At 36.6% G+C, this 17,251-nt stretch overlaps 1 protein-coding gene across 1 annotated transcript; it reads left to right on the top strand.

Moving 5' to 3' along the window:
- Positions 1-15,754: 15,754 nt before the first annotated feature.
- LOC133776208 (prefoldin subunit 3) lies at positions 15,755-16,345 on the top strand. The gene has a single exon (XM_062215012.1). It carries the CDS (start codon positions 15,755-15,757, stop codon positions 16,343-16,345), a length of 591 nt encoding a protein of 196 aa, XP_062070996.1.
- Positions 16,346-17,251: the final 906 nt, after the last annotated feature.

Genomic DNA, 17,251 nt, shown 5'->3' with positions numbered 1-17,251 from the left:
CAGAAAGTCTTCTACTAAATGTATAAACCTAGGTTCTATCCATGGTTAGCATAAAAATCATAATTTTCCTTAAATTCTAACACAGGTCCATCCTACATCTATTGGGCTACCAGAATTTTTGGAAGAAGGTCCCTATAGGGTATTTAAAATTTTATATATGTATATATAAACCTTGTTGGTTCAATGCAGGCTTTAAAATTGATTATAGATTCCAGTGAAGGACTTGTGGAAAATTGTGAAAATTTACCAGACTAACCTGCTAAAAAACTAGGAAGTTTCAAGAAAGGTCAGTTAGAAAGTTTCAAGAAAGGTCAGTTTCTGGGAAACTGCAACTTAGCAGATAACAGGGAATAGCAGTTTGGAAACCCCCCTTGTACAATGGTTAAGATAAGTAAAACTGATGTGTACTGAGATAAGTAGAACTGCTGTATACTAAGATAAGTAAAATTACTGTAAACAAAAACCCCCTTCCTCTCTGTATTCACTTGCTTAAGATATTTTTGTGGTTTTTGCCTTTAAATACTGCCTGTAACCCTCGTCCAGTACCTCACTCTCTCAGGAGGGAGGGGTCCGTTTTGCGCAAAACGTAAATAAACCGCCTCTTGCTGTTTGCATCGCCGGTGTCCAGGAGTCTGAATTTCTGGGTCCCCGGGATGCTACCAAGAACCCCGCCAGCTTTGGGTCTTTCACCAGTGTCATTTCTACAAAACAGAGTTGTATAAACTGGGGCAAGCTATTTAACTTTATTGAAAATGATTTTTGCATCTGTAAAATCATGATGAGAATAGTGTCTATTCTTGCAAGAATTCAATAAAAAATGACTTTAAAATACACAGCAAAGTCCCCTGATACAAAGTATATTCCTCGATATAGGGTAGTGCTCAGTAAGGACAGATCAGTAGATTGAAGAGTAATATATGTAAGAAAAATTAATTTCTAGCAAGACAGATTAGATAAAAGAAGCTGAATGGTAAGATAACGAAAGCTAAGACACATGTGTATCTTGGAAGTGTCAGAAATCTTTTTAGACAAATTTTTCAGAACAGTCAGGAAGTCAAATAAGTACAGGAGGATTTTTTTTCCTTAAAATACCCAATACACATAGCAAGTACTGAGGAAACCCCATTAAAAAAACAAAAATGATATCCACAATAGTATGAAAAAGGAGTAAAGTCAAAGTGCTAGCACTACTGGACTTCAGAACTCACTGCAAGTCACAGTAATCCAGACAGGGTTGTATCAATGAAACAAGACAAAAGTAGATCAATGAAACAGAATACAAAGCCTAGGTATAGACCTATATGAACTCAGGCAAGTGATTTGACAAAGGGATAAAGATAATTCAATTGGAGTAAGCTAGCCATAATTTCAATAATTTTTTTCTTGAAATACAAAAAAAAAAAGAATCTAGACCCAGATTTTGTATCCATACAATAAGTGTTACTCAACACTAAAACAAATTAACTCTAAAGTCTTAAAAATACATGAAGTAAATTTCAATGCATATTTTTAGGTGACAGAAGGCAACATGAAAATGCCACTTACTATATTAATCCAACAACACAAAATTTTGCAATGGGTAAAACAATGGAGACAGTGAAAAGACCAGGGATGATCAGAAGTTGTGGAAACAGGAGGAAGGGATGAATAGGCAGAAGGCAAAGAATTTTTAGGGTAATGAAAGTATCCTGAATAATAAAGTGGTAGTGGATGCACTTGTGTACCTTATGTGCAATCTTATACCATGAGCAACATAACACAAACTATAGATTTTATGTAACGATGTATCAACAGCAACTCATCAACTGTAATAAACCACACCAACACAAGATTTAAAAAGTGAGGAGAGGGATATATCTGGAAAATCACCTGACCTTTGTCAATCTAAAACTGCACTAAATCAATACATTTAACTTCACTAATTAAACATGCCCTGAAGTGAAACATGGTATCAGGTCCAGCCAGTGAGCATTTAACATTGATGTCATGATTTTATTTGAAATAGTCACCAACTCAAAACAGAAATTATAAATTCAAATTTAAGAACAAGTTATAAGTTCTGTTTGCAGAGATTTTTTTTTTGTCATCAAATTGTGATACAGAAAACTCCATCTAATTAGCTGTGTTTAAACAAAAAGGAAACAGGCACAGAGGTACACATGGCTTAGCATTATTAGGCAGTGGCAAGAGTGAGACCTGTTGTCAGTCATCAAGACATGCCAGAAAACCATCTAGCTCATTTCTGGCTATTAGTCAACATTTTTATGTCCTTCAATTTCTTCTCTGCAAAAGTCTCAGTAATGAAAAAAATATTATTTTTGATTCTTTGGATGATTGACGAGTCAGTATTCATACTTATTTAATAGGGAATGTGATTTCTATGAACTCATTGTGAACATTTACTAAACATCTTAATTTGAAACTATTCACAACTCTTTATAATATCTGATAGAATGTGAGAGGAATTATTAAAATAACTGAGAGGCATTGACATAGGTATGTAACAATTTCATTATTTAGAAAAATTCTACAAATGTCAGTAGATTTTGAAGGTTTTACATTTCAATTGAATATATAAATATCCTTTGGCTTTTGTAAGATTACAGAAGACTTGGGTTTTAAGCATGATTCACAATGAGAATTTTCAAGCAAAATATGATGCACTACAAATACTGCATGTAGTATTTTCTTAATCAAATATTTTTGGTCTGCACTGAAGTAAAGTGAGAATTTGCATTTGGTATTACACAAGTAGCCAGAAAATTCTGTGGCAGTTCTGAGACTGATAGTTAAACTTAATGTAGATTGTGTTTTGTTTCTGGACTCTCTCACCTAGAGCCAGTGTTTTCTAAATGGAGATGGTTTCTTTCAAATGCCCTTAGCAGACACACAATACCTATTAACTTCACTGAGAAGTCAGGATGTTTGAAGGTTGATTAAGTCCTCTGTGGAATCTGGAATTGTAGTGAAATCCACTTGAGATGTTCTAATTAGGGTAATTTAGTTCTTCCTATTTAAAGTTATTCATATTGGTTTTCTCTAAGGTACAGTTTTTACAAAATGTCTATAAATTCTGTGCTTATTAGCATATATCTTTAAACAAGGTAATATCTATGAGCTTCCTAATATTCAGTAAAATAAACATTAAAAAGGGATGCACAGATTGTCAAGCACTCATGTTTCCTTCATTATTTTTCACATGACTTTTCATATTGATTCAGGATGCCTCACATACCTAAATTTGATTCTGTCCCTGTTTGATACTAGAACACATACTAAATGACTTATGTGACTATGTGTTAGTGAACACAATACTTTGTTAAAGACAATGCTAAACGCAACTAAATACTTTCTGAAAGCAGCTCCTGGTGAGTGTTAATAGGGCAACTTAATCAAGCCTTGAGACAACCTCTCACACTGTTCTATACAAATCTTATGCTAGACAGGTTGGTGTAGATCTAAACTATTTCAGAGGTCATTTCTACCAAGGGGAGGAATGAGATCTAGACTGTCAATAATACTACCATGATTACCATGGATTTCAATGATGAAATGGCATCACTGACTATGGAGAAGAGAAGCACAGTGGCTCACAATTATACAGTATTTATAGCAGTCACATTAATAAACTGAACAGACAATAGTGAAGTGATAAATTTTGAGTTTTTATACATTTAGTATAAACATTATTTAGAAATAAACACCAAATTTAATTTTAAAATAATCTTCATTAACCTCTTGCTTACAAATTTCCTGAAAATGTAACAATCATTCTGACACTGTCACAGGTATATAAAACCAATTTCTCTGGTTCTGAATGACACAAAGACAGCAAATAACTCATCCAAGGAGATGATATAAATACTGTGGTGCATGTGCCTAAACCATGCTCAGAGCTAAGCAAGACAAATTTTAACACCCACATATTATAAATGAGAAAAGTAAGTTCTGAAAAGGTTAAGAAATGTGTCAAAGATAATAATAGAGATACTTTTCTGTCCTTCGATAAACTACACTTCAATATGTCCCAATTCATGAACAGAACATAAACACTGTGAGGAAAAAAATCTCCCCATCTCATTCTAACATAAAGTGTCTGGTTTACGCATAAAAAAAGACATAGAGTCTATGTCTAAACATAAATCTGAAAATAATTTAATCTTAAAAATATATTAATATAACCCAACTTCATAAGTGACAAAACGGAGACCTAAGGCAATATGTTATTCATCCCAGTTGCAGCTAGAAAATGGTGAGGCCAAGATGCAGCTCAAGATTTATTTAACAACAGCTCCATAGGAAAAACTGCCAATTCTATAGCTCTTTGTGCTTAAGGTCTAAAAAACAGTATAGAAACAGTACATAGGCCAGCGCCGCGGCTCACTAGGCTAATCCTCCGCCTTGCGGCGCCGGCACACCGGGTTCTAGTCCCGGTCGGGGCACCGATCCTGTCCCGGTTGCCCCTCTTCCAGGCCAGCTCTCTGCTGTGGCCAGGGAGTGCAGTGGAGGATGGCCCAAGTCCTTGGGTCCTGCACCCCATGGGAGACCAGGAGAAGCACCTGGCTCCTGCCATCGGATCAGCGCGGTGCGCTGGCCGCAGCGCGCCAACCGCGGCGGCCATTGGAGGGTGAACCAACGGCAAAAAAGGAAGACCTTTCTCTCTGTCTCTCTCTCACTGTCCACTCTGCCTGTCAAAAAAAAAAAAGAAAGAAACAGTACATAGACTCTGATCATTCCTTTATAAAATACACCATGACAAGAAATGTTCTTTGAGGGGCTGGCGCCATGGCTCACTTGGTTAATCCTCCACCTGCGGTGCCGGCATCTCCTATGGACATCTGATTCTAGCCCTGGTTGCTCCTCTTCCACTCCAGCTCTCTGCTGTGGCCCGGGAGGGCAGTGGAGGATGGCCCAAGTGCTTGGGCCCTGCACCTACATGGGAGACCAGGAAGAAGCACCTGGCTCCTGGCTTCAGATCGGCGCAGTGCCGGCTGTAGCAGACATTTAGGGGATGAACCAACGGATGGAAGACCTTTCTCTCTGTCTCTCTCTCTCACTGTCTAACTCTATCTGTCAAATAGAAAAAAAAAAAAAAAAAAAAAGAAATGTTCTTTGATTTGAGATGAAACAAGAAACAAGGCCAGGAAGAAGAGTCTAACTGCTGTAACCACCTGGATCCTCCTTGGTCCCAACTAACCTACCCACACACTGATGCTCTAACCCTATTTCCAGTGCAGCACACCCTTAGTGCTTTTATCCACTTATACATATCATCAGCATAATGCCAGAGTAATACAGTGTCTTTTTAATAATGGAATCAACAGGAAAATAAAGTTCAATACTCTGAAATTTACAGTGCATCTATTTTTCTGGTTCTAGATTAAAGCTCAGTGTCTATTACCCATCATTTATACTCCATTTTAATTATATTTTAAAAACTAACACTTCTATATCTAACTAGAAATTTTGAACTTGGGACACATAATCAAATAATACAAAATAATACAAAGCCTCATGGAAACAACAAGAGCATCTTGATTTTTCTTTTGTTTGTTTGTTTGTTCCCTAAGAAATGTAGAGTATGGCAGAATTTTAACTACAAAGAAGGTAAACTGCTAGAAAATAAGCCCTAAAAGGAAATGGATGTTTATCTGTTTGGTTCACTAGGCTGTTTAGCATAACATCTGATTCATAGTAGGCAATCAATAATTACTTGTTACAATACTCAAGAGACAAGCCGGCGCCGCGGCTCAACAGGCTAATCCTCCGCCTTGAGGCGCCAGCACACCAGGTTCTAGTCCCGGTCAGGGCACCGATTCTGTCCCGGTTGCCCCTCTTCCAGGCCAGCTCTCTGCTATGGCCCGGGAAGGCAGTGGAGGATGGCCCAAATGCTTGGGCCCTGCACCCGCATGGGAGACCAGGAGAAGCACCTGGCTCCTGGCTTCGGATCAGCGAGATGCGCCAGCTGCAGCAGCCATTGGAGGGTGAACCAACGGCAAAAAGGAAGACCTTTCTCTCTGTCTCTCTCTTTCACTGTCCACTCTGCCTGTCAAAAAAATTAAAAAAAAAATACTCAAGAGACAAGCATTGTGGCCCAGTGGGTTATGCTGCTACCTGGAGTGCTGGTTCAAATTCTAGGTACTCTGCTTCCAATCCAGCTTCCTACTAATGCATCATGGGAACTGCAGATGATGGCACAAATGTTTGGGCCCCTACTACCCAAGTTCTAAACTTGTGACTTCAGCCTGGCCCAGTTCTGGCCACTGTGGGCATTTGGGGAATAAATCATTAGGATGTAAGATCTCTCTCCCCCTGTCTCTCTCACTGTCTCTTTCCTTCTCTTTTTCACTCTGCCTTTCAAGTAGATGAAATAGGTAAACATTTAAAAATGAATATGTATTTTCTATCTAAGCTATGGTGATAATAAGGTCTTTCATGTATTATGTTTTATTAAAATAGGGACATAGTGACTTGAAGGAGGGAACCTTAAACCAACCCCTGAACATCAGTATGTTTATAATTTTCCTTATAAAGGCACACATCTTTTAAAATAAGCCAGAGCTGGAAGACAATACATTTAGTGGATAGAACTGTGAGGCTTTAAGTCACACAGGCCACTTAGGATTTTTGAGCTTTAATTTGTCTGCATGAACAAGGTAATACATAATCCACACTTTCCCCTTCTCTTGGCACAGTACAATGCAATGTAGAGTGCTTTGAAAACAAGATGCATAGCTTTTTTAAACTACTGGAGTTTTAGTGATATATATATTTTTTTTGCCCCACAACTCAAATGTGCATGTATTTGCTTCCCATGTCTTTATTACAGAAACTGTGATGCAACTGATACTTTTAGGACTGAATATAAAGACTGTACCTGATTTTAATATTTGTAAGGAAAATTTTATTTTGTATTGTTGATCTCCTTAAGAGAGTCTTAGAGCTGGATGCCTATCTGTAATTTTTTCATAATACCATTTAAGCTTATTGCTATTGATTTACAGCTTAGTAATTGCTTAGTTTTTCTTTATAAAAATGCCATCAATGTGCATGCTTTTATGTTGCTCAGAAAGGGTTGTGTTTGGATGGAAGTAAAAAAAGAAATAAAATCCTCCACTGTCTGAAAAAAAAAAAAAAAGAGAGAGAGAGTCTTAGATTACTCTGTACATTATATTCTCTGGAAATTTCTCTGTCACACATCCCTTCATTATGGGAATTCAATTAATTTACCCAAAAGATAAAACTTCTTTAATAACTCTCTCCATTGGACATTGTTTTTATTCCTTACAAGTCAGCATAAATTTTGCTCTTTGTTTCTTTTTACTTCCTTTCAGTTTCTTATGTACATGTGCCTATTGTTTCCTTGTAATTTATTTTGATATACATTTCTGCACTAATAAGAACCTTTCACACTTAGAGAAAATACTTAGCAATTTTTAAAAGTGCAAGAACCTTACTTCCACTTCACAGCAATTATGATATGATATATAAGTATACCCCTAATAAGGTGTTTCCTAACTAGAACATGATTTTATTCCTCAGTTAACTCTTTTTATCAATATATAATAATTAACACATTATTTTCAATGACATTTATAATCTAATATCTTAGGAAGTACAAATGAAAGTTTTTTTTTCCTCAGATTTCATTAATTTAAAAGATACAATTCTAAGAATACAACAACACTTTCCTCCCTCCCTCCATCCTTCTTTTTTTAAATTTTTTTGTTATAACATAATCTACTTCTAAACTAGTTAGATTTAGAGTGGGAAAGAGTCAAAGATAGAGTGATTTGAAGGTGTTGTGTTGTTGGCTTTGCAATGAAGAAAGACATCGCAAGTCACTAAACAGAGGTGGCTTTCAAAAGTTGAACAAGGCAAGGAAGCCTTCCCTCCAGCATTCATAAGGAATGCAGCCCTACCAACATCTTGATTTTAGCCTAGAAGGACTCATTTAAAATTTATAAGCTCCAGAATTGCAAGATAATCAATCTGTGTTGTTTTAATTATCACTAAGCTTGTGGAGATTTATTACACTACCAACAAAAAGTCAATACAGTTAGTATTGACACGATGAATACTGAGGAAAATCTTTATATTCTAGAAGTAAAATTAAGGAAGTCATTAAGTCTGCTCTAGAAAAATATTTCTAGCTGGACATATTATGCACAGATTTTCCTCTATATATTTAGTTTTTAAAAAGGACAATATAGACTTTGTTGGAACTGCCTGAAACAAAGTGACGGATCAATGACCCCAATAATTGTTTAAAAAAACCACACACACATTTTCTTCAAATGTGTTTCTCTGACATTACTGCCAACAGACAGAATCCAGTGGACTTGGTTCTTAATTGACTTCTGATCAGAGAAGGGAAGATAACAGGCAAACTACCTCTCCATCAATTCTATCATATTTCACTCTATAACTTTGAGTGCATCCCACATTCTCTAAATTCTCCAAGAGTTCAAACATAAAATTGGAAGCAGTTTATAAATTTTTCCTTTGAAGCCATGGATTAGTCTGTATTCAGCTCTTTGAAACATCCCCAGATATTCCATTATCAACAATTTTTAAAAAGACTTCTTTTTTGATCAGAACTCTCCTCCTCAAATGTAAGCAATAATTAGTCTTTCAAATTATTTAGCTATTACCCATAATACTTTTACAACTGGCACTAAGTCAAGATGTCCCAGCAGAATCAAATAACACAATATCTGACAGAGACTAGTAAAGCCTTGGGACGCTGGGAAGTTCATTTATCTTTCTCTTTCATTTTCTCTTGAGTTCATAATTCCTGCCAGGAATGATATGAGTTAATTGATTGTTAAAGAACTACCCAGATAACCCTTGAAGCACTGTAGCATGACTTGTACTTCTTTCTATTCAGCTCTTCATTTTTTAAACCATTTTCCCTGAGTAAGACACCTCATACATCATACACCTATTTCTAAGTCTACTATGTTAACATCTCTATTTATAAATGGATGCTGTGAATTAAGTTGGTATTAATGAAACATGGCTTACAGTCCCTGTTCCACTACTTACAAGATGTGGAACTTTGTAAATTAGCATAAACTTTCTAAGATCTAACTTTATTAATTGAAAAATACAATAACAAATTCATTTTATAGGACTATAGTAAGAGGTAAATGCAGGGGCTGGCACTGTGGCACAACAGGTTAACACCCTGGCCTTAAGCGCCGGCATCCCATATGGGCACCAGGTTCTGGTTCTGGCTGCTCCTCTTCCCATCCAGCTCTCTGCTATGGCCTGGGAAAGCAGTAGAAGATGGCCCAAGTCCTTGGGCCCCTGTACCCGCTTGGGAGACCCAGAAGAAGCTCCCAGCTCCTGGCTTCAGATCAGCGCAGCTCCAGCTATTGTGGCCATCTGGGGAGTGAACCAGTGGATGGAAGACCTCTCTCTCTGTCTCTCCCTCTCTAACTCTTTCACATAAATAAAAAAATATATTTAAAAATGAAAGAAGTAAATGCAAGTGTATTACAACCCAAATATAATAAAAATCTTTTATGCCCAGTCAATGCATTGTATTGGTTGATTTAAAGAATAGTCTTAATTACTATTAAGACTATTGAGAATTCTGCAAAAGAGACCAGAATCTTAATGCACAGTAAAATACTGTCAATATCTCTACCAGTTTCACTATGTTCTGCATAGATCAAAACCTCTTCTCCAAGACATTTTCTCTCAGCATAGGTCCATTCTCATCTCTCTTTACTGCTCACCTTTCTTCCTGAATCTGTTTCTGCTTCTCCTATGCAAGTAAATTACCTTCCTACTCAAATATCTCATCACCTTTCTCAAATCCTCTCATTAATTTGCTGATTACCTGTTTTCCTTACATAATCTGTATTAATGGTACTGTCCAATACATAATTGTCTTTGTTGTGAACATCTTAGTCATCTAAAGCTGTTATAACAAAACACCACAAATTGCATGGTTTAAAACAAAGTTTATTTCCTCACAATTCTGAAGTCTAGAAACAACCAGAATACCAGCAGCACTGCTTTCTGGAAAGAGCTCTCTTCCTTGGTTATAGTTGGCTATCTTTTTACTGTGTCTTCCTAGACTTTTCCTGATGTGCACACCAGATATTTTCTCTCTTCTCCTCTCCCCTTCTAAGTCCATAAATATCATCTTAATATAATTACCCAATATAACTCAAATCATTCCCCAAAGCTTCTGCTTATAAATATTATTACATTGGGAGTAAGGGCTACAACATATGAATTTGGGAGGGAACCAAAAAAAAAAAAAAAAAGGTGCACAAAAAAAGGGGAGGGTGATAGAATGGAGAAGGCATTGAACACTCTTCCAAAACTAACTCACTTCTGTTCCTGTTTTCACTAAGTTAATGTCTTTTAGACATCATATGGACTGATTTTCAAACATACTGGAATTCTATTTAAATGTACTAAGATTCAGGTAAATGATCGCTGTGTGTACTCACTCCAGTGTTCTGTGCATTTACAACTTCCCTGAGGCATCTCAGGTTAGTGACAGCTGTGTTGCATGAATTGCTTCAGCCAGGAACTGAAGGACACTCAGCTGACTGATCTTTTGTACCCTTCTAAGCCACCACTTCCATCCATGACTCTTATATAGCTCGGTTTGACTCAGAGCAAAGGCAACTCCACTGCAGAGAACTTGGCAACATTTATTAATAAATCTGTCACAGGACAAACATGTAAAATCTCTTATTAGTGAAATGAAAAATTTCATTTCCTGGTTTTGTATTCATTTATGCAATCCCTGTTCTCAATTCTTTATATGAGAATTTCAAGATTCATTCCTCAAAATATATAAGAATACAAATACAAAACCACCAATAGCCTGATTAATTGTATTAAATATTAAAAGAATGTGCTAAATTATGTTATGTCTCTAACATAGTACTTTGTTTTATTAACAATGTTTAGAAATTTTGCAGTAGAAAATGGCATTTGCCAACTAATAATATAAAAATAATATATATTCTAGTTTACTATCTGTGCGAATTAAATTTCAGGTATTAGATGAACAAATCTGGAAGAACTGATTTAGTTATTGATTGTGGACATTGCCCTATGAAAAACTGACCATGCCACTTAATCTCATGGGGACAAAGTTCCCTCATTTGTAAAATGGCCATCACAAAGGAGGGCAGGATAGTGTAATCTCCAAGCCATTTTAATCATAATTTGTTCATGATTTTACATTTTTATTACTAAAGTAAGAGAGATACATGAGATGAAGGTTAATATAGGTTAAATTTCATAAAATAAAGGCAGGTCTTATGGCACAGCAGGTTAAGCATCCACTTGGAATTTCCAGATCCCACCAAAGAGTGCCAGTATGGATTCAGGCTACTCCACACATCCAATTCATCTTCCCACTAATGTTTCTTGGAGACAACAGATGGCTGGCCAAAGCATCTGGTCTTTCAATAACCATAAGGGAAAACCAGATAGAATTCCCAGCTCCTGGCTTTGGCTTGCCCCAAGCATGTAGCAGGCATTAAGGTATTAAAACAGTAGATAGGAGATCTCTATCTCTGTCTCTCCCCTTTTCTGTCAGCCTGCCTTTCAAATAAGTAAATAAATAAAGCTTTTAAAAAGAATATATAAAATACATGCTAATTTCCTTAAACAAAATTTAGGTATCTGAGGTGTCCATATTTGATTCTTAGCCACATACGACCAGTTTTAGAGTCATTTTGTGCCAGACTTTTTATTCTACTCTCATTCTGATCTATTTTATTATCTAAAGCAATAAGAAAACTGGATGGGAAGAGCTGGTTCAATGAGCAGAAAGGATAGTGCACAGTTCTTGGAATCTTGATAGACTGTGTGACTAGAGCCTAAGAAGCAGAGGCTATGCCAGTTACCTGATGCTGTAGGAAGTTCTGCTCTGATTCCCTTGCCTTTCACAGAATTTCAAAATATGTTGCATTTCACGCACAAACCATACCACATAGCAACTGGATATTATCCTTTTTTGTAAAAAAAAAAAAAGCCAGTTGGCATCTCACTGAACTATTGCCCAAATTTCTGTATGTAATCACATACACAGATATATAGTGCAACCTTAGAATATAGTCCTATGTTACTGGTTCTAGAAAAACCTAAATATGTATTATTATTATAGAAGAGCTGAAAACACTCAAGTTCTAAATTCCTATTCGCCTTCAGGATATATCTGCTTAAGTTTTTAGGCTTCTTAATACTTAATTTTCTCATAATTATACAGTGCACTAATTTCAAAACAGTCTATCTGATGTAGAGTTTTGTTATACATTCCAGTTACAGGAAACATTTACTAAATATGCATTTGGTTTTGGAGTACAGGGAAAATTTTTTTTAAAGATTTATTTAATTATTTGAAAGTCAGAGTGACATAGAGAGAGGAGAGGCAGGGAGTGAGAGGTCTTCCATTAGATGGTTCACTCCTCAGATGGCTGCAACAGCCAGAGCTGTGCCGATCCAAAGCCAGGAGCTTCTTCTGGGTCTCCCACGCAGATGCAGGGGCCCAAGGACTTGGGCCATCTTCTACTGCTCTCCCAGGCCATAGCAGAGAGCTGGATTGGAAGTGGAGCAGCTGGGTCTTGAACCGGCGCCCACATGGAATGCCGGAACTGCAGATCCGGGCATTAACCCGCTGCGCCACAACGCTGGCCCCTAAAGGAAAACCCTAAAGCCTATTCTAGAAAGACTGGCTTTCTACCAATATTATGCTCATTCTCCAGCATGAAATAAAAAGAAGACAGAAACAGAGAAAGTCAAAGGCAAACTGTATGAAAAATGTAATCTTGAATTTGCACACATCCTATTTGCTGACACATAGTTAATTAGTATTTGATCACTTGGCTTTATATTTAGCAACAGTGTCGTTAGGAAAATGCAGAGACCATGTGAATGATCCTGAGCAGACATATCCACTAGTAAAAAGGAGAAGCAAATAACAGATAGTCTAGATAATTGGTAGTACTTGCCATAGTTATTAAAAATATCAAAATAATTGTTTCCAATCTGTACACTTAGATATGATATGTTCCTAGAGCACTATCCCCAAAAGCATTATTGTCAAGGTCCTGTGGAGAGTTTTGCAAGCATCTGGGCTGAAAGTGGAATTTGTTATTGTCAACTAATCAGCCCAGTCACTTCAGGGTGAAGCAGTGTATTGTGAAGATAACTTGAGATTCACACTGGCAATACTGGATATGATTGTTTCTTAGCAAATCACTCTTTGTTGTATTTTGTGAAACCCATCTGATGTTACAAAATTTCAGGATGAAATATTCATAGAATCTAATTCAGTCATTGAGATAATTCAAGATGCTCAGTGTAAAAATGCCTGGTAAAGAATCTATCATACCTATCATCTGTGTTACCAATATATGTTAACTCGTTACTAGCATCAGGAACACTAAAGCATAAACTCTATATCTGATCTATATTTGAATTAACTATTATTTCTAGAAAGCTTTTTAGTATTTTAAGCAATCATTAGGAAACATCTTATTTGCCTTAAGGCTAATTAACAAAGGGAATTAGGGAGGAAGGTGGTGTAATGTCTGAGTGCAGGAATAGGGAGTATGCTTCATGTAGGTAGGGGACTCAAGCAGGAAGAGAAATTTACTATGCAAGAAACATGTAGGCTACCTATGTTAGTGGGTCCTATTGATGTTTGAACAGAATTACCACACACAACATGGATTTATCAATTCACATTTTCTGCAAGCAAAAGTCCAGACGTGCCATGTCCTTTGTTCAACATCTCACAGGCTACAATGAAATGAAGGCTAACAATGCAATTTCATCTGACTTCAGGGTATGCATCCAAGCTTATATTGGTTACTGATAGAATTAATTTCCTTAAAGCCAAATAACAGGTTATATTTTCCTAGAAATTGTTGCCTGAGGACCTATCTCAATTCCTATGGACTAATCACATCCCTACCAGCTGACCTCCTCCTTAGGCCCCTCACAATATGGCTGTGACCTCTTGTCAATCAACCGGAGATCAGCTCTCTAATGCTTCTCTCCACCTCTCATTCCATGAATTCACCTGATCAGATCAGGCCCAACCAGGATAGACTCCCTTTTGATGACACAAAGGCAAATAATTATTAACTTAATCACAGGAGTGAGATTAAAAAATATGCATAGATTCTCCCTATAACAAAGAAGAGAGGATCATAAAAGCTATATTATCAGAGAACAGGATCTAGAAGGCCATCTTTGAATTAAGACTACCATACTACTCCACATTTTTCCTGATTGAGATTTGAATATAGTCTTTCCTGTCACCCTTGGAAAAGCCTTTCAAGAAAAATCTTATACTAAGGTTTAAACTACACAAAAAACACATTTCACAAGCACTTAATCCAGCGACTGCACTTGCCATAATGCTAATGTATGGCATTAGAAATGGACCAATGGATCAGTTTATTGTCAGTAAGCTCCAAATTCTATCTTCATTCCCTGCTCTGCTAAAATGGAGTTTGACCCTTTAAATATTTCTAGTTTGCCATATGGAATAATGCCATGTTTATTCATCAGAGGACACTGGAGAGACACTGCAGGAGAGAGGGTTTTTCTCCTCATTCTGATGCTTCCTTAACAGGTCCATGAAACAGATGATCCTTTCAGCACCAATCTCTTGCAGCATGTGGTCTTCCAGATTCTTGTTCTTGCAGTGAGCAGCTTCTGCAGTACTTGGTTCCTGCAGTGTGTGTGTGTCTTAGGTACCCAACAGCCAGAAAATTCTTCCAGTACCCCTCAGGTGGGTTTTCAAAAAGTGCTCTGGCCATCACTCCCTCAGTTACCTTGCAAATAACTTCAGAGGTATGGGATATTTCCAAATTTCTCAGCATTTCCCATGGCAGATTTCTATCAAGTTGTACCAGCAAAGCATTTGTAAAACTTCTGCACCACTATCCAGGGAGCCACAGGCACAATGATCAATATTTGTCTAGAGCTCAGCCATGGGAGAGAATAGTCATTCATTGAATGATTTATTTCATTATTTCATCCATGACTTTAATACCTGATGTTGTGTTCAAATAAAAAAATCAATACATAAATTTCCATGTGTTGGGAGTTTGTAAGGTCAGCCACAAGATCACTTATTAGGAAAACAAACAAAATGGTTTCTGTAAGTAGAAAATGTTTTGATTTTATTCTAACAAATATGCTCCTATTTTCCATAAGTGATAATTCTCTGAGAGACTTCTGCATCCATGGTTTTATTTATTAGCCCATAGCAGGAAAATACTAACTATATTTTACTTGGGTGAAAGGAAATTATAATCATAATTAAAAAATACAAATTTAGGAATTCAGTAATTCCTTATTTACTACTTTTGTTTTATTATGAAGATACACTCAAAATAATTTACGTTCTTCTAAAAATACCCCTGTACACAGTAAAAAAACAATAAATATATCTCATTTTACTTCGCTAGGTAAAATGAATTTAATTTTCTATTCGCTTTGCAGCATCAACACGGAGAAGGAATTAATAGCTTAAGTTTCCCTACCCTTAATCATTCCCTAGGCAGGAATCAGAAGAGAATACTTAGTTGATCCAGGTTTTTAACACTTAATATACAATTCTTTTACTCATCAGAGCTTCTGATAATAAAATGTGGAACCCAACAGCTATCCTCCAGTCACATTTCTCTGAGGTTTTCCCATGGAATGATAGTTCCACGAGACTGTTGGTGAGGAGCTGTGTGCCTCCTTCCCCAAGATGGCGACAGCTAAGGACGGTTGTGGCTTAGCGGTGGCCGCCGGGAAGGGGCAGCGGCCTCACCTGGGGATTCCTGAGGCGGCGTTTGTGGAAGATGTAGATTCCTTAATGAAGCAGCCTGGAAACGAGACTGCCGATACAGTACTAAAGAAGCTGGATGAACAGTACCAAAAGTATAAATTTATGGACCTCAACCTTGCTCAAAAGAAAAGAAGGCTAAAGAGTCAGATTCCTGGTATTAAGCAGACTTTGGAAATCTTGAAATACATGCAGAAGAAAAAAGAGTCGGCCAATTCGCTGGAGGCCAGATTCTTACTGGCAGATAACCTGTACTGCAAAGCTTGGATCCTTCCTACTGATAAAGTGTGCCTGTGGTTGGGGGCCAATGTGATGCTTGAATATGATATTGATGAAGCTGAGGCACTGCTGGAAAACAATTTATCGACTGCTACAAAGAATCTTGATGCTCTCGAGGAAGACCTTGACTTTCTTCGCGATCAGTTTACTACCACTGAAGTCAATATGGCCAGGGTTTACAATTGGGATATACAAAGAAGAAACAAAGCTGATTCTACCAAGAGCAAAGCATAATGCTGGTGATTTAAAAAACTGATGCAGTTTTCCAGACATACTATTTTGACTGTCTCAATGTTTAAATATTGACTAATTTTGAATGATTTTTGAAGAATATAAACATTTTATTTATAAAAACAAAATTGGTTTCAAATATTTATGAGATTAGCATTTTTCTGATTTCCCAGCATTTTTCCTATTTCCCAGCAAAGTTCATACTACTTTTTTTTTTTTTTTTTTTTTTTTTTTTTTTGTCTGTCACTAGAAAACTCTTAACTGAAATGGCCAAAAACTTTCAGATATGATGGAAGCTGAATGCTGGAACCAATACAGTGAACTTATTCTTTATTAACTGATGTTATACTCATTGTGGTTAAAACATTTTAGAGGTAGGAAAGACAGTTTGAATATCTGTAAACTTGTTCTTCTTTAGTAGATGGAGGATGTAAATGTATTGTGTAGGAGTCGTCTTCTGTAAATGGGGGTTTGTGAATTATTGCTTAACTACTCTCTAATATAATATTCTAAAATGCTCAGGCGATAGTAATTTGCCTTTCTACACAGTAAGAGGTCTACTGAGACATCACTTTCTACAACCCCAAATAAACACACAGTGTCTCTGTAATGCAAAAGAGAATATCAGGATATCGTAGCCAGCATTCTTGGCTAAGTTGATTTCCTATTTCTTGACAGTTCTCTAAAGCATCTTGAGTGTAAATATTATGATAAATATAAATCTGCAAAAGTTGTAGAGTTGTGAGCTTTTTTCATTTGTGATTTAGAATACTTCATAGTCATATAAATAAACCTGTGTGGGAAAACCATGTCAAGTATCGGGTAATACAGATTCTGGTGAAAATATTAACGTATTATTCCATTTTTGTAGAGTAAAAAGTATACTTTTATAACATTTCACACTTATAT

Source organism: Lepus europaeus, chromosome 17 (assembly GCF_033115175.1).
Source record: "Lepus europaeus isolate LE1 chromosome 17, mLepTim1.pri, whole genome shotgun sequence".
Lineage (NCBI taxonomy): Eukaryota > Metazoa > Chordata > Mammalia > Lagomorpha > Leporidae > Lepus > Lepus europaeus.
Note: the sequence above shows the minus strand (reverse complement) of the source record. Positions and strands in the feature narration are given on the sequence as shown.